Source organism: Cicer arietinum, chromosome 6, assembly GCF_000331145.2.
Source record: "Cicer arietinum cultivar CDC Frontier isolate Library 1 chromosome 6, Cicar.CDCFrontier_v2.0, whole genome shotgun sequence".
Taxonomy (NCBI): Eukaryota; Viridiplantae; Streptophyta; class Magnoliopsida; order Fabales; family Fabaceae; genus Cicer; species Cicer arietinum.
Window position 1 is genome coordinate 15,926,439 of NC_021165.2, and position 19,676 is coordinate 15,946,114.

At 27.2% G+C, this 19,676-nt stretch overlaps 1 protein-coding gene across 4 annotated transcripts; it reads right to left on the bottom strand.

The window, feature by feature from the left end:
• Positions 1-5,115: 5,115 nt before the first annotated feature.
• On the bottom strand, positions 5,116-11,329 carry LOC101489855 (uncharacterized). 4 transcript variants are annotated; one of them, XM_027335634.2, is made up of 3 exons: positions 11,047-11,162; positions 9,428-9,595; positions 5,116-5,319 (listed from the first exon to the last, which is right to left on the bottom strand). In XM_027335634.2, the coding sequence occupies exons 1-3, from the start codon at positions 11,110-11,112 to the stop codon at positions 5,278-5,280; spliced, it is 276 nt and encodes a 91-aa protein (XP_027191435.1). In that variant the 5' UTR covers positions 11,113-11,162; the 3' UTR covers positions 5,116-5,277. The 4 variants fall into 4 exon arrangements, with proteins under 4 accessions (XP_027191435.1, XP_004505092.1, XP_004505091.2 ...); XM_004505035.4 differs by lacking the exons at positions 5,116-5,319; positions 11,047-11,162 and adding exons at positions 7,498-7,957; positions 11,171-11,329; XM_004505034.4 differs by lacking the exon at positions 5,116-5,319 and adding an exon at positions 7,498-7,957.
• Positions 11,330-19,676: the final 8,347 nt, after the last annotated feature.

Genomic DNA, 19,676 nt, shown 5'->3' on the forward strand with positions numbered 1-19,676 from the left:
ATAAAGAAAAGTGGTCAAAGGCTATGCAAGAAGAGATGAATTCCTTGCATGAGAATCACACATTTGATTTGGTAAAGTTGCCTAATGGTAGAAAAGCACTCAATAACAAATAGGTATACAAGATAAAGGCAGAAGAGAATAGTTCTCAACCAAGATACAAAGCAAGATTGGTTGTGAAAGGTTTTAATCAGAGAAAAGGTATTGACTTTGATGAAATTTTTTCTCCTGTGGTGAAGATGTCCTCTCTCCGAGTTGTGCTTGTGTTAGCAGCTAGTTTGAACCTAGAAGTTGAACAACTTGATGTGAAAAGTGTGTTCCTTCATGGTGATTTGGAGGAAGAGATCTATATGGAGCAACCAGAGGGTTTCGAAGTCAAAGGTAAAGTGCATCTTGTGTGCAAATTAAAGAAAAGTTTTTATGGGCTCAAGCAAGCACCTCGACAATGGCACAAGAAATTTAATTCTTTCATGGAGAAACATGGGTATAGCAAACTTGCTCTGTTTGATCTACAAACTCGGGTATCATTTAAGGGCAAATCCCAAATTCCACTATAATTGTAAAGGGTCACCAACCTAAATTAACAAATATCACTTAACATTTAAATTTTAAATGCACAAAATAACCTTTCATCTTAACATACTCCTTGAAAGGGTTTTCATATGTCAAAAATGCATAAACAAAGTCAAAAATGAAGTTTTTAACAAAACTGCAATGTCGTATTCGAATACAGCATTGTGGTAGCCGAATACAACTGAGAAAAATGCAGATTTTCAGTTCTAAAATGGCTCTGAATCAATTAACACTTCACACATTCATAATACCAATTATGAACGCATAAGTCATACCAAATTAATCTCCACAAATTCACACCTCAATCACACATCAAACATTCATAACATCAATTATGAACACATAATTACATCGAAACTTAATCAACTCAAATTCACAGCTCAAAGCAATTAGACACAATAACAAACAACATTCGAGTATGTATATACAATCATCACAGTATATCAAACATGACTCGCGTGCCAAGCACCCTAATGCAATGCATATATGCCAAAATGCATGATTCCGGAATTCCAACCAAAACCATCTTCGAAGGGGCGTAAATCATAATTATACCACAGATCACATACTAGTACTAATTAACGAGGTGCCACCTATCATGGGTCATCATGATTTACTAAAAAACATAAATCGTAAATATACCACCTATCACAGACTATTACTATTTACCGAGGTGCTACCTATCACGGGTCAACATGATTTACTAAAAAAACAAAAATCCTAAATGTACCGCCTATCACAGACCAATACTATTTACCGATGTGCCACCTATCACGAGTCAACACGATTTACAAAAATGTGCAGTCTATTACGGACCTACATGACGCGAAAATCCCCACATCCCCGCAATGATAAGATGAACCAACAGATCACATGACATCATCTTGTGGCCCATCATGGTCACCACTATCACCATGGCCCCATCGCGGTCACCATGTACTATGAAATGCATGACCATACTCTGACTCTTTTCACCACAATCATTAAATAAATGCATTTATTAAAAGATTCTCCCTTTTTAATACTTATTTAACACTAACGATTTTTCAAACTTATCACAGAGTATACTCAAAACAGATTTTCCTCAAACACATAAAAACTTAATCACCACAACAATATTAATATATCAGAGTTCTCCTCACCGCTAACTCGGTGTCAATGGTCTCGACTCCTTTTAGATTTTCCTCAATAAAATTCATAACGCACATATTATCAGTTATGAATACACAATCACATCAAAACTTAATCACCACAACAATATTAATATATCAGAGTTCTCCCCACCGTTAACTTGGTGTCAATGGTCTCGACTCCTTTTCGAGACTCAATGAGCTAACTAAATAAACATAAATATTTATAACAATTTGTTCACAATAAAATTAATCCAACCGCAAAAAAAATTCCCAAAATTAAACCTTTCTCACATACCAAACTTTTAAAACCAAATAATCTATATTATTTAGTTAAAACTAAATAAAACAAATATTGTCCAAATCTCACATACACACACTCGACTAATAAAGCACCAAAAATTTTGAATTAATAAAATACTCTAATTTTTTTTAAACTCAGTTCAAGAGTAATTAAAAGAGTAACATTTTAAACTCTAACAATTTTTAATTTCAATCTATCGTTTTGCTCAAACTCTTTAACTTAGTTAAAATTTGAACTTTTTCACAACTTTAACAACTCTAAAATTTTTTTGTACAATTTCAAATTCAGTTCAAACTCATTTATTTGAAAATAACTCATTACGTAACTCAAACACATCAAATTTAATTACTGCTAATTCACACCAAAATCAATCAATTCAATTCTACAACACACATATAGCACCTCAATTAAATTTCAACAATTCAAACATAAATCACCTAATTTCAAAACTCCACATTTTTATACATAAACCACCAAATTTCATCTCCACAACACACATAAATCACATTACATTCATTTTCCATAATCTCACACACAAATCTCACAAATTTCCACCTCCACAAATACACATATAGAGTCTTATATGCAATCTAAAAGTTTGGAAGGAACTCTTACCTCTGTTGTAGCTTTAAGAATCGATTATGATACCGCGATAAATTACGGTAAAATTTTCGCTCACATCGTCGCTTCGAAAACTAGCTCACTAGCACTGCAGCGTGGCAAAGAACAACTTTTCCTTCTGTCACTTCTTAAAAGGGAGTTTAGATCTATAAGAGAAAGAAAGATTTGTGTTTATGTTTTTGGTTTTTAAACACCAACACTTTGTCTTTTCACAAACAGAAAGGAAGAAGAAGAATGGCGGGCAGTAGAGAAATGTTTCCTTCTCTTGGTTTATATATATATACTAATTAAAATTAAACCAACAAATATCTAACAACTCTTACACACATCACTTCACTCACATCTCAATCTAATTAAATCAAAATATATACTCTCGTCACAACTCAATTGACAGATGAATTTCTCAGCATCAAGTGATATTTTTAAAAAAACTGTTCGATATTAAATTTTTCGTAACATAATTAAATTATTCTCCGACAAATAATCTTAATCGGGTCTCAAAATATATATATTAAAATATATATTTAAACATATTATTAATTTTAATAAAATATATTTTTGATATTTAATTCCCAAAATAAAATTCAATTGGACTAAATGCCTAAGCAATTTAACACAAAATCTCTAAAATCGCATAAATTAGAATTTAAAAAGTTTAGGGTCTTACAATATCGTTATGTTTGTATATTTTTGTTTCCTCTTTAATATGATCTAGCTTGAAATGTTTAGTACTTATCTTTGATTATCACACTTAAAAACATACGCTAAATCAACATATCATTTAAAATCATAATTAAAAGTCTTAAATAACTTTTATTTGTTTATATCCAAATACTAATTTGAAATTTTATCTTAACAACATCAACTTTTTATATTAGATGAGTCAAATCAAATACTTAGTAGTTGTATATTGAAAACAAATTGGAGTATAATATTTTAAAGTAGAGTATGGTGGAGTAATGATTTTTTTATTTATTTAAATAATCTCTTTTGGAAAATAAATATACAAATATATATTTTTTAAATTTATATACTAATTTATCGTACTTTTAAGACTAATGAAAGGTTGTCATTTGAAAAAGCTGACCTATTAAAAACACTTACAATTTAAAAAGTGACTTTATATTCCATTTTAATTTTTTTTTTAAATATAAGAAGTTTGCCATTTAAGATGACAACTTATTACTTCATGTTTTCTACATTATGTTTAAAAAAAACTACATGTTCTTTATTCTCTTTTTGTAGTTTAGCTTTCTATCATAATATATTTTCGAAAAGTGCAATCTTAAAAATAAGTTAAGTTTAAATGAACTTTTCGATCTCTCTCAGACGTTCTTTTGTAAATAATGATTAATATTGAGTTGGTCTTGTCATCGTCTATAAAACACATAATTAATTTTTTGATCGAAGTGTTTGTTGAAAACCACCAGATCGAAATCGTTGTCATGTCTATATTTTGTGTTATTTACTGATTTTCTTTCATATTTTTTTTACTTATTTGATTTGTATGTTACATGTACTTATCGAAATCTTCATTTAAGTCTTTTTGTTTTAGACTTGCATTAAGTCTTTTTGTTTTAGACAGTCATGCTAAATCTGGTGAAAAAAACAAAAGAAATTATTTGTTGAAATATTTCTCTTTTGATTGATTAAAGAATGAAATAATGAAAGACTAACAAGGGGAGAGTAAAAGAGAAAGTGAATTATTAACAACAACAAAAAAAGTGAAAGAGAAAAAAAAAACCAGTAAATTTGTGTCAGATTTGTATTTAATTTAATAATAATATAAAAAGGCTGAAATGTTCTTATAATTAGTTTTGTTGAGAGGGCAATTTTGTAATTCAATCAGCAACCACTTTCAACATGTGAATTAGCCCAATTTTGTAATTCAATCAGCGACCACTTTCAGCCATTTTTAGATTAAGGGCAGTTTTGTAATTTAAACAATATATCTTTTCTTATGTTAAATCATAGATAGATTCATTCCTAATCGACCGAATACTTACAATTTACTTTCTGTTCAATCTCATTTTCAAATTTAAATTAAATCAATAAAGTAAATTGAATGACATATTCTTTCTCATTTTTTTAATTCAATATCTAACATTTATTATGAGTAAAATTTTATATGTATTTTTACTATATTTAGTAATTGAATGTATATTTACTTAAGAGAATTTGTGCTTATTTATTACTATGCGATATAGACCCTTAAACATTAAATTTGACTAAACTCGGATAGATAAATGGGGAGTGAGAATAATTTGGAGTGGAGAAGCTTTGCCGTTGATGAGTCTGCTGTGTTCAACCATATATCTAAATGAAACACTATGTCAAACTCGTGCAATAAAGTAACAAGTGTTATTCGCATTAGTTGAAGACCAAATGAAATCAATTCAAAATGTTGTCCCTTAATATCGACATCCTTGTGTGTTGTGAAGAAACTCTCTGAACGAAACTCCAATGGATCGGAATATAACATAGGATCCACCAATTGAGTTTTGAAACGTTGGTCAGAAGACGTGTGCCAACAGGCATGTGGGATCCACCATTTCCTTGATTATCAAATCTGATTCAACTGCCATCTTTTCCTTACTAATTGGCGGATCTAACTCTTTAATAGATTTGTTTAGGACTTCACGGTTGTTAAATCTATATTTCTGCCGTAGTGTCTATGCCTGCTAGAATAAGTGCCTACAAAATATTTACAAATTAGTTAAGAAAATTGAAAGTTGTAATACTAATAACGGTGAAATTAAAACAAAATAATACCATGAGAATAAAGAAAAATGCATAATTAAAGACTAAATTCATCAATCCTGAAATATAACTTACCCAAGTTTTCTTTTAATAGGAAAAAACTTTATTAGTATATGCTACACACAAGCACAATATCATGTTTACGGTAGTGATAGAATGTTACACTTTTGCAGCAATCAAATTCCCAGCTCCAACTTAAGATATGATCTACAATTGCTCATCAAACACACACCTGCCTTTTTATTTTTTTATACTATAAGTAAGTAATAAATATATTAATTCTTATATTTAAATATCTCTAATTTTCATACACTAATTTAACACTATATTTATTTATTTATTTATCTCTATTTATATCACATAACCCCTCTCAATTCCTATATCTCTCTTTTTATGTCAAATAAATTTTAAGTATACACCAAATATTTTCAAGAAAAAATAAAAAATACCTTTCCCCAATCCCCAGACATTAATAAAAGAAAAGAATAATTCATGTAGAATCTCAAAAATAATATATAGGATATTATAAAAATGACACAATGATTTATTTAAATAAGAGACTTAGAAAAAAAAAAGCTAAAATAGGGTTAGCTAATTCTTTTTTCAAAAAACAATGTTCTCTACGTGTCATTATAAGAGTTTCAATTAAGTTGTATATAATTTAAAAATATATATTAATTGTATTGATCTGAAATTTGTTAACTATAGAAACGTTTATTACTAGAAATTAGTAAAATAACTAAATTTTAAAAAAATATGATAAATAAAAATATATTAATATAAAAAAGTAAAATGCTTAGTTGATGGTATGAAATGGCAAATTAATTTTTTTTGGCAGGATAATCTCGACAAATGAAAGATTAGTTGAAAAATATTTTAATTTTTGTAAATGAGGCATTTATAATGATACTAGCAATGTTTGTTTAATATTATTAAAAAAATAGCGATGTTTATTTAAAGTACATAAAATATATTTATTTTGGGAGTTTTGAAAGAGCATAAATGCAATATTATTCAATATATATTGTCAAAACCTTAATGTTTTAAAGAAAATATAAATTTTCTAACTTTTGAAAACAAATATTTTTATTATTGTATAAATTATATGAATTAAAAAATGAAATAATTTACAAATTTAGAAAAGGAGAATCCAGGGTATGTTGTGTGGGTTGAATTTCTTTTATATTCCCATTTAATTTAAAATTATCTATAATACTTTACATTAAAATTTATATACTAAAATGATTTCTTTTTTTCTTTGATTTTCAGGATATCAAAAACGGAGATGCAAATATTTTTTGTTCTATAAAAACACAATATTACTTTTGCAAAACTGACATGGTATCACGAGAGGAAATATGAGAGTTGTTAAAATAATATAATAAGTTATTTATTTTGATATATCTACACAATCTCATTAATTTTGATATATTTTTTTATTTAAATATATTTTATTTAATTTTATTAATATAAGTTAGTTTTTTTAATTATTTTAATTATTTTTTATTTATTAAATTAACAATTAATTATTTGTTATAAAAAATAAAAATCGCAATAGTTCATCCATGGGATACGAACTCATGCCGGAAAAAAAATATATCCTTCATGTGATTGTTTCCTACCTTGCAATCTATCAAAAATAAAAAAATTAAATATTTTAATATATAAATTTCAATGTAAAATATAATAAATTAATAGACTAAAAATAATTTAGCTTATAAAAATCAATGAGATGATAAAACGAAAAGATAACCAATTAATTAGTTTTTTATCAGTAAAATGAACTTAATTCAATTCATAAAAAATATTGAAAAAGAGGTCTTGGATTCCATTCCTACTACTAAACATTTCTCTCTTCTCACTAATAAATTAACTACTAATCTATAAAAAAGTTCCACAAACATCCGAAATGCAATTTCTCATCATATGAACGACATTTAGACAAATTTTATTTTTCACTCAATATCTAACCCAGCTCAAAATTTTCAATCAATGACTAATAATTAGAATTGTCAAAATAAGCTATCCGATCATCTTGGGTCAATTCTAATAGATTGTAGATTTTATTAAAAAACTAATTACTATTTTCGTTCTGCAGTCAAATAGGAAAGATCAATAACGAAACTTTGTTTTGTTATGCTTCCATGGTCTTAAATAAACCAAAGTTACTTCAAAGTTATGAAAATGAAAACAGAAAAATTTGCTGAAACCATAGAAAAAAATTTATTTTGTTAATTTTGAGTTGGACTGAAACTGAGAGAATTGCAGCTGAATATTAATTTGATGTGTGACAGAGCATCATATGCTGCTAGTTCCTTGAATTTTTCTTACTAATTTTACTAATCTTTAGCAGGGGATGAAGTAGTGTGTGTATGAAAATGGCACATGACATGTCATGATCTTCATGTGCTTTTGAGGTATCAGAACAACAAGAAACCTTTGTTAGTTGTTTCTTCTCTCTTTCTTCAAATCTTAATGCGTTTGGGAAGTATAAGCTTCTCCTTTCACTTGGTCTAATTCCAATTAGATGCCCAAGAGATACACTTTTGTCATTATAGAATGATGCCGTTGACTGCATGTTCCAAATCAAACACAAGAAAGGTGTTTGAAAATGCAATTTAATCACATATGAGATACATTACTTGGGAAGTAAGTTGATAATTTCCACATTTCATTACTACTTTAGCTCCATGCTAAATGAGACCACTAATGTACTTTGGTAAAATAAGAAAGAGAGATAAGTTGTATCGCATTGCACATTGCACATTGTATTACTCTGAACATAAAATATAAGTAAAATAAATTTAAAAAAATGATATATTTATTTAAATTTAATACATCAACTTTGTTAAATCAATTTTTGTTTATATTTTGATACTTATAGAATATATCCAGTAGAACTTCTTTCTATTATAAATGATTTTTTTAAGGCCTTGAAATTAATTTAGTTGTTAAGATGTTCATTTGAGCATACTTGATGCCATTTAAATATGAACTACTAACTTTAGAATTTGGGATATTTTGTCAAGTCAATTGATAAATATTGATATTGTTAAGTTAAACATTTTCTTCCGAATTCAAATCTAAAACTCAGAGTTGATTGAATTATTTATGATAATGGTATTTACCATCAATTTGTTCATTTTTAAGTGTTGCATTTTAAGAAAAAGATTGTTTCTTCTTTTCCGTTGTTTATAAACTTTGATGTAATATTAATTATTAGTTTTTCAATAATATATTTAATTATTTATTATAAAAAAAATTGAGCGAGATGAGAAAATAATGAATTAAGAATATTATAGAAATAAGACAAATAATTTTATAGACCATAGACCATAATGAAATTTATTAGATTTCTTCTTACGTGTAAATAATAAATAATATTAGAACTAAAGTTAGTTAAAATGAACGTGTTAGAGCACAAAACTAAGGGCTTGTTTGATTGTGTTATACTTTTTAGTATTTCGAAAACTATTTTACAAATAAATTTTAGAAAACTGTTTCTAAAAAGAAAATTTTAAAAAAAAATCTGTTTAGCAATTATAATTTTTAAAACAGTTTTTGACTAGAGAGTTATAAAACTAACAAATAAAAAATAAAATAATATTTATCTGTTTTATTTTTTTAGTTTTATAAAGTATAATATTGAAAATAGTTTTACAAAATAGTTTTCAAAAACAAGAAATCTAAACAAATTTTAAAATTTTAAAATACTAAAATAGAGTTTTTAAGATGTGAATCAAACAAGCCCTTAGAGACTATGAATATTACTCGAAAGTTTTTCACAAATTGCATTATTAATCTTATTATCATTGACTTAACTATTTATACAAGTATATGAAACTTTTATATTATAACAGTCTACCAACCAACTAAGGTAGTTAGTTAGTTACATCAATTACAATCACTTAACAAACATTTGAATTAGCAGTAACTTATAGCATTTTCTTTTCTCCAAAAATGGCTTTTAATTAATGAAATTAGCAAGTAGTAATAATAGTGAGAAAGGAAGAAAAATAATAGCAATAGGGATTTAGATTACCTCTGTATCAAGATTAGAGGATGAGAATGAGGAAAAACTGGTGGAAGGAATGTGTAGTGACAATGAGTATGGCTCTACCAAAGTAGCTGGTAGTGATGATTCCACAACTCTTAGTCTCATATTCAGAAAACCAAGTCCAAATGGCCACCCAATTGGCATCTCATCATTCTGAAAATACATGGCAGTCAAAATCAGCAACATAATCACACAAACTTATCATGTTTAAAGTAAAAAAAAGGTAACAAAATTAGGTAGTTATTATGTTTAGCAAACACATGCATGTAGAAAAATATCAGAAAGGCAGTGCTATATGCTAAAACAACAGAAAGGTAACAATATGTGATGTACCATTGCAGCCATACTTCAATCAAGAAAATGTATCTCACATTCTGAAACTATGTTCCTATTTCTTGTTTACTACTAATTATACAAATCACAAACTCTTCAATCACCATTAAGGCTAGCTACAAAAGCTAAAATGAATTTGAATTATTATTAAATAAAATAGGATATGATATATGCATATGATTCAATTCAATGTTCCAGATCTATTCTTAACTCTCAATAGTACATGCATCTTAAAAATTTCTTTGTTTAATGTTTTGTTCCTTATCTATTATGAATTTGGCCCACATCATGTGCCTCTGTTATCAATTATTAAATAACTTTATAATATTATATAAAGTTTATAAAACAGTAGTAAGTCAAAGTAGGAGGTGCTATAGTTTTAACAGATAAATTGTTCCAGTGAAACTCTGCAGATACATCATATAATTTTGACATGCTATGCTCAAAATGTGAGAATTGGATCTGCCACTTTCCTAGCTTTAACCATCTAAGTTACCAAAATTATCAAATAATAATCTATGTGACAGAAGGGGACCAGCATTTGTTACTTCTCCCATCTTCTATAGATACCATACCACCACCTAATAGTACATGACATGTTGACATTATTAGAACTATGTGGCCTTTCACTTCAAAAACCACATTCTTACAATTAAGTTCAGACAACAAACTTTGATGGGTTTTAATGAAATGTTAATTCATACACCCACCCTTTTTCATAACAACAACTATTTATTTACATTAGGGGCCCTTTCAAGGTGCCTTTTCTTTCATGTAACTCCATCTGGAAAGTACAAAATTTTCAGTATACTTACACATTGATAGATATAGTTTTATTTTTCCTTCATACCAACCCATTTGGAAATTGCAAATTTTACTTACATAACTAATTAACTGCATTGCAATCAAGTTTACTTTCAGCTAAATAATTCCCAAATATATATATAATATTCAATCCCAGAAAATAACAGGAAGCTCACATAACATAAAATCAGAGCTGAAATCTAATTTCAATTCCACTAAATAAATATCACTAGCAAGATTAATTACATGCAAATAAGAAAGAACAAAATCAAATATGTGCCTCAGAAACAGATTCTTTTAACTTTGGAATTTTACATAACAAACAGAAAGCAAAACTATATAGAGGCACAGACATTGATCAATTTCAATTTCTGTTTATAAACACTTCACAGTGCAAACATAATAACATTTATTCATCAAAAGCAATAAATGAAAACATTTGATATTTTTTGAAGTCTCAAACCAACATTGATATATATATGATAAAGCAGCTGAATAGATGCAAGAAGAAAATGAAGAAAGAAAGAAGGCATGGTGTTATAGTTGTTATTTGAGGAGAATAATAATAGCAACAAAGTTGAGAATGATGACCTGCAAAACCATGGTGTTTGTGACTCTGAGAAGTAGCTAGAAAGAAGTTGATGGTAAAATGATGATGATGATGGAGTGAGTGAGAAACCAATGGAGAATTTACGTGTCTCCTAACTTGTTATGATAGTCTTATTTCTTCCTTAAACGTTAGACATTTAAGACTCAGGGTCCCACTGTCTTCTTAAAATTAAAATTGAATTTTTACTCGCCAAAATTTTATGTCTATTAATGATCGATGTTGCAGGTCTTAACTAATTTTAAATGCAAAATGTATACTATTTCCTCCCTCTTCAAATGGACTTCGTATTTGATAAAAAATATCATTATAGTATAAAATAAATTAATAATGAATATGATTTTTTTTTATTAATATTTGTTCATTATGTTTTTTTATAAAATCAACATAATTTAAAACAAAAATAATGCATCTTGTTACTTTTATTTCAATTATTCTCAAAAGATTTAAAGTAAATTGAAATTCATTATAAAAATAATATAAGTTTTAAACATTTTTATGCCGATGATGTCTCCACAAGGTCAAGGGGATCCGTGGAAATACCACCAGAGAGAACGAGAATGGGGACAATTGAGAGGCAAATTCTACGTTCCCATTCTATCTTGCTCCATTGACATATTTAATCTGGATTAACAATTTAAATAAGTGCTTATAGAGTAAGTTTATTCGTATGTAATATATTTATAAAATAAAATTATTTTTTTATATGTTATATATATATATATATATATATATATATATATGAGATATTTCTAAAATATTAGTGAATATATGTATGTATAATTGGTTCTAAATTATATGATTTAGTTGTTGTTTAATGGTTGTGTTTTAGGTGTGAAAGAGTTAAGTCTTAGTGATGTCATTTGCATCAAATTGGTGAGAGCAAATTTTAAACTTTGCTACGAAAATATATTTTCATTAGTACTATCGGATATGTCATGAGTTATTTACTTACTAAATGTCCAAAATAAGCCGTATATGATAAGAAAATTGGCTTTACGAGTTTGGAGAGGCTGAAAAGAGAGGGGTTTGAGGGAAGAAAAGTATTGAGGAAAAAATAAATAAATTTTTCACATTTTTTGAAAAAAAATTAAATCCTCTAAAGCTCTTCATCATTTTCACTAAATCCATCCTTTTTTTTAAAATGGTCCTCTCCCCTCTTAAATTATAAACACACTCAATCCCCTTAACCAAGCATAATTTTGATTAAAATTCATCTCATTCGTCTCTCTCTTCGTTTAAACAAAACATATTTATACCCCTATTTTCTTATTTTCATCTCCATTAAACCAAACAAACATTTGATTTTTGAGTCCAAATTAGTTGAATTGGTCAAACACCAACTGATTTTAATGTTAATTTTACATCCATGTAGATTCTAATCGAGGTGACACTTCAAACAAGAGTAACACTTTTATTGTTTTTCTTTTTTTACTTTAATAGTTTCAAGTGTAGAAGCACTTGCATCAAGGATGAACAAACACTTACTTCGGGGAAACATAACTTTCATAATCCATAGTTTATATATATATTTAATTCTCTAGTTGTTAAGAACATTTATAATCCAAAGTTTAATTTAATAGTAAGTAAAATTTGAATAAGTTTTATTAGGGTCAAAATTCAAATTCTTATTAGTCATGCGCCCTCATGATTGGTTACTTATATACCGCTAATCATATCAGATAATTCTAACACAAATTAAGATTTAAACGAAATTAAATTTGTTTCCAGTCAAGATACTGTTTGGTACTAAAAAAATGGGCTTCCTACGAAGAAAGCGAATTTTTCCCTTATGACCTTTTAACAATTTGTATGTCTTTTTTCTTGTACAAAACTAATTTCTTTTAGAAACAAAACTAATCGTTTTCCTTTGCTTGAATAATGACATATATATCTTTTGGACTAATTACAATAAATCTCCATGCTACACTAATCATTAATTACTTTTTATAGTTAGGGAAGGTATTATAATTGCAAAACACACACAAAAGTATCAATTAGGTGTGAATAAGGTATATAGTTGTGAAAATAGACTAGCCTAGGTATTCCATCTTCGATATGCCAGTATCTAGCTCTTCATGTTTTGTACCTTAAGCTCTATTGGCGATTTGAAATACAAGTATCTTCTCTTTAAATATTGAGTTGCTAATATTATTGAGAATATAAATATGATTAGTGATTGTGAGGTGGCAGTTAAATGTATCAAAGTTTAAGTAGTATCTCAGTAACGCAAAGACAAGTTGTGTACCGACCGTATAGTAAAAAAAACATAGTGTGTAGTGTGATATTATGATTTTTTAACCAATTAATTTTTAATTTGTCAACGAGTGAATTATTATAATATCTATTAAAATTGATTATATTAAGAATTTTGGTACATAAATTACATTTCATTCAACTATTGATAATTTAATTTAGAAAGTACCAAAATAAGTTATTTTTTTAATGTACAGTAGAAATCTCCATAAAAATTACTATAATTAACATATATTTTTAAAATACAATGTTTGTTTGCAAGATTGACCCAATATTTAATGAGATCTAAAACAAAATTTTAATAAAATAAATATGTCTTTTTAATAATAACTACAATATTTAACTATAATTTTATTTAAATTCTACATTTCTTGTTTTAAGAGAATCAAGTATTTTAATTAAATTTGTCAATAATTGTAATTTTTTTTATATATAATTATGAGTCATTTTATTTATTGTACTACTTAAATATTTTTATCTTTTTGAGACATAAATATACATACAAAATTAATTATTTTTCAAAGGTTTAAAACTCTTAACTTTATTAACTTTGGCATTAGATCGGACTTAGATATATGTGATCATTAAAGTTTTAAATATTTTTCAGATATCGATCTATAATAAAGTAAATTGTGGTCCAGACTATAATTTCTCAAATAACTAATTTTAAATCAATTTTTTTACTCAAGGAGAAAATTAAATTAAGCAAAAAAACAAAACCAAAACAAAGAGAAACTAGAGAGTCTAATAGAGACGATGTCAGAAGCATATGAAACTAAGGACACTATTTCCAAATCTTCATGGAGTCTTGTGAGTGGGAATCATGTTTTGCAAGACAATCAACACCTTTGTTACTTTCTATTAGAGTATAAGTGAATGATCCATCTCAATCCAAATGAAGAATATGATTTACAAGAGGCGTGTATGCATGAATGATAGATAGGAGACCCATTTCTAACCAAATCAAGAGCACAAACTAAAATGAGATACCTAGAACTCACTCGTCAACCCTACTCCGAAAAACACCTTCAAAGACTCGGAATTGTTTAAAGAAATATTATTTGTATTGATCTTTTTCAGGTTTTCAAGTATTCTCTTTCCACACTGTTTGATTGATATAAGAGTAGGTGAAATGAACATGGTTAATGCAAAATTAAGTCAAAACTTTGAGTCTCTTATATCATCACGTTCATTGGCAGTTAAACTCGATTTGACTATGATAATCTTCAAGAATATCCAAATGTACCTTAATACAAACTTTTTTACTTCTAGCGTTCATTTTTTTTAGCTTTTATAATTTCATTAATGAATGTTTGATAATAAATTAAAATTAAAATTATATAAAATTGAGCCTCTTCAATCCATATGTAATTTAAATTATAAAGAATATATTTAATTAAATAATAGATTGTTTGGTTTGTCTTACGTTTCACTAGTAAAAAAATTAATTAAAAAAATAAACATTAAAATTCATGTGGTTGTCAACACTTTAATAAAATAATTTGCTTTTATAAAAAATGAAGAATTAGTTTTACAAATAGATAATAGGGAGCGGCAAGCAAGGAGTGTCGGTATTCCTTCCGCGTACCATAAACGCAAAACTATAGTAGCTGTCATATTCGTAATTCGTAGATCTTACTGCTCTCTCCAACTTATATAGGTCCCCACTCAACATCTCTGTCTCTATTTCCTGTACTTACGTACCACTCAACTGTTTACACGTGCACCTCTTCTGATCCTCTTCATTCCATGCGCTTCACCATCATTAATTATGGCTTAAGGATTTCTTTTTATTAGGGATTAAGGACGGTTGGTCGAACTTAACTTTATTGCATTAAATTTTCATCCTATAAATTATATTTTATTTTTTTTTATAAATTATTAAAATATTATGTTTATATTTTATTTTATATTAAATTATATTTTATTTCCAGTGATATTACTCATTATTACGAGGATAATAACTACTGGGTGCTTATAACTAGGGATGGGAATAGGCTAGGCCGTCCGACAGGGGCCTATGGCCTGGCCTACTTATGGCCTGGCCTGGCCTGACCTATTTAATAAAAAGACCAGGCTCAGGCTATTTTTAAAGCCTATTTATTTAAATAGGTCAGGCTCAGGCTTATAAAGAAGCCTATTAGGCCTGACAGGCCGGCCTATATATATTTAATTATTTATTAACGTTATTTTTTATTATTATATTAATAATATTATTTCCTATTTTAAATTTTATCAATTAGACAATCACTCAGTAGTCATTCCATATTCGATAGCCATTCCATATTTGGTAGTCGTTCCATATTCGGTAGCCATTCAATTAGTCAATAACTCAGTAGTCCTTCCATATTTGTTTGAGAGGTAATAATTGGTACATTTGTTTCAAAAAAAAAATCTATTCTTTGAAACCAAGAATTATGTTTTAGGGTTTAAAGGATGTTTGTTTCAGATTTTTTTAAAATTATTTTGTTAGAAAAATTATTTTTTGTTTAATATATATAGATATGTACATTGATATTGGTATGTGGAGATCATTTAAATATTTTAATATGAATAAGGCTTTTAAATAGGCTTCCAGGCCAGGCCAAGCTTTTAAAAAGGCCAGGCCAGGCCGAAAAAAAAGCCTATGATAGGCCGTAGGCCAGGCTTAGGCCTAAAAAATTAATCGTAGGCCAGGCTCAGGCCTTGCAAAGCCTGGCCTGGCCTGGCCTATTCCCACCCCTACTTATAACGTTGTCGTGCGGCTCGTGCCAGTACTTCAGAAGATCTTCATTTCTAATGTAAAGATATTTTTCTCTAGATAGACTAGAATCTAGATCATACACAACCAATGAAAATGGTTGTAAATTGCTTTTATAAGTTTCAGCATAAAATTGAGCCTTTGACCCTCTATTTATTTTAAAAAACTCAGATTTAAGTATTTTTTTGGATTACGAAAATGATACTAATTTGGTCTAAATGTTATAAAAAAAACCGTATCCTTTAAAATTCCTTTAATGTAAATTTGTTTAATATAATCTATGTTGTATAATAATTGATTCATTTGAAAAAACAATCATTTCAAAATAAATTAGTCTTTTAATTTTTAATATACTTTTTTTAATTATACCTATTTATTAATATTATTTACATGATTTTTAATATAATATCTTGCATTGTAAATTTATGACATTGATAATAAATTAATATATAACTAAAATAATATAGTAAAAATAGTATTTTTTTATTTTATTTATATAATTTTCTTAATACATATGAGATGATTAAATAACTTAGTTATTTTAAAATAAAATAAAATAAAATATTTAGATCTCTCGGAAATATTGGGAGATTTGCAATAGTGCATTCTTCCATATAAGGTGAGTAGAGTTTCTCAATGAGATATTGGATTAAGAGGTTTATTAATGAAATTTCAATTTATCTAAAAAAGATACATCGATATTATATGAAAATATTTTCATATGTTCAGATGTTTATTTGGACTCTTTAAATAAAATTAAAAACTATTTAATATAAAAATAAAAAAGTTATTGAAAAATTTAAATTAATTGAAGAACATTTTACTTGATTGAAGAAAAATGATATTTTATGAATAAAATCACTAAATGTAATAATATAATTATTTGAGATTTGCTTATATTTTATTCCATTAAGTTTGAGATCTTTGTTACTTAAATTAAAAACCTGAAAGTTAGTATGATAGCAAAAAAAAAAATCTATCAATTTTCAACTTATATAATAAAACACGGTCTAAAGTTAGTATTATAGCAAAAAAAATCTATCAATCTCCTATAAAGAATTGCATACTTCCATTAAATGTGTTCAAAAAATTTCACCCTCTCACCCTTTATAGAAAAGAGGATTCAAATACTCTTCCACCATACACAACATAATAACATCCATAATAGTAAGTGTTAGTAATGAAATTTTATATGATTATAATAGGCTTAATTGCACTTTTGGTCCCCCTATTATAGGTGAAAATTGAAAGTAGTCCCCCCATTTTGTTTCTCCCCAGTTTTAGTCCCCCAAACAGAATTTGAGTCCAAATCATGATGAGTTGTCATTTTTTTAATGACGTGTCAATAAAAAAAAAGCTGATGTGGCAGACGCTTACGTGGAATAAACTTATTATTATATTATTTCTAATTAAAAAATATAATTTATATTTTAAAAATCATTATTATAATTGTTAAAAATCATTATCACAAATAAAATTTAATTGTTAAAATTAAATTAAAAAAAATGAACCCTAAGCTTGAACCAGAAGCATATCATTCAACAAAAGCTTGAACCCTAAATTAAAAAACAGCCCCAATTCAACAAAAGCTCATAAATCGAAATTCATAACTATTAATTCCTTTTTCTGATAATAATCAATCAACTAGGTATTCGTATCAAAAAATATTCAAATCCTGTAATTCACATAAACACAAAAATAATAACTTGTAGTATCAGAAACAAGAAGTTGGAGTCGCACCACTTAACTCAACTGCCCAGAAAACGGAACCGGAGTTGCTCGTCGGCTGCCAGAAACGGTGAGATGATAGTCTTTTTTTTTCTTTTTTTTTTTCTCGGATGGATTCCATTGTGATACGCACCAATGAATTTCGTCGCAGCAGATTACCGCACTGCGATTCCCCAATTTGGCACTAAAACGCCGCAATTGACAACATGTCTATTAAGTATTTTCTTCCTGGAAACAAGAACACTCTTATTTCAATTTCCAGTGACAAGGATCTACAACGAATGGTTAAGTTTCATCGCGATTCGATTACTGTTGAAATTTATATCCTTATTGAAGATGTCGTTGCTCTTGAGGTTTCAACCATGCCTGCCAGTAGGTAGTTTCTTTGGTTCTATATCCTAATAGTAATATCTCTTTTGTTATTTCATGGGGATTTAGTTTCTAGAGTTTAATTTTGATATTCTTTATTTTATGGGAGCTTTTGTTGAATTGAGGCTGTTTTTTAATTTAGGGTTCAAGCTTTTGTTGAATGATATGCTTCTGATTCAAGCTTAGGGTTCATTTTTTTTAATTTAATTTTAAAAATTAAATTTTATTTGTAATAATGATTTTTAACAATTATAATAATAATTTTTAAAATATAAATTATATTTTTTTAATTAGAAATAATATAATAATAAGTTTATTCCACGTAAGCGTCTGCCACGTCAGCTTTTTTATTGACACGTCATTAAAAAATGACAATTCATCATGATTTGGACTCAAATTCTGTTTGGGGGACTAAAACTAGGGAGAAACAAAATGGGGGGACTACTTTCAATTTTCACCTATAATAGGGGGACCAAAAGTGCAATTAAGCCATTATAATAAGTACACATTACTCATTTATAATTTTTTTAATTTTAGTATTCAATAAGCATTCAATGCTTTTTAGTAAAAAAACATTCAATGCTTTAAATACAACACCTCAGCAAAAAAAACAGTCCCACCAATAACCGTATGTCATTATATTTTATCAATATTTTATATTTTTCTATCCCTAATTCTAACTATAGGTATTATATATAATTTTTTTTAGAATAATTATACTTTTTTATTAAAGTAGATTGTGGGACCCTGCGAGAAAATGTTGTAATAGCCACCTCTCACTTCTCTCCGATTAAGCATTAGTTTTTTAATCCTGAATGAGGTTAGTTAACTCGCATTAATGTTTAACGAGTAAAAAATCTTGTTTTAAGTGCTCTAATGAATGCAATTTTTTTTACTTTAATTTGTCTAATTTTGTGGTTGTAATAGTCTAAATGGTTTGGCAGTGTACCATTATGATGAAGACAAAAATGAAAAATTTGTTAAGAATATAGTTGTAGCAATGTTTATGGAATTTTACTTTTTTTTCAACAATGTAAATAATTTAATTTATATATATCATAAATGTAAAAAAAATTGTACCATTAATCAATCACAATTATTAAATTATTAAATATAAGATATTTAACTTTTAATAAAATAACATCTAAATTCATTCTCATAAATAACAGTGATGTACTAATAGTGAAATTTTTTACAGCAACAATATATAATAAGTAAACTCTAATTAAATAATTGTTTTATTTTTTAAAATAAAGTTATCTCTATATTAACAAATTAAAATAAACACATATTTAAATATTGAAAATAAAAATGTTTTGATAAAGTAAACTTAGCCTAGGATTCACGTTTATGTTACTTTTATCTAGGAGCGCTAGACGTTAGTATAACGACGGGAT

Bases quoted from the DNA above. Each gene is read 5' to 3' on its own strand.
- LOC101489855 (XM_004505034.4), bottom strand. From the start codon at position 11,112: ATGCCTTCTTTCTTTCTTCATTTTCTTCTTGCATCTATTCAGCTGCTT. The intron at 9,596-11,046 runs GTTGGTTTGAGA...ATGTATTTTCAG, and splicing joins TTTATCATATATATATCAAT to AATGATGAGATGCCAATTGG. The intron at 7,958-9,427 runs GTAATCTAAATC...TGGAACATGCAG, and splicing joins CCTCTAATCTTGATACAGAG to TCAACGGCATCATTCTATAA.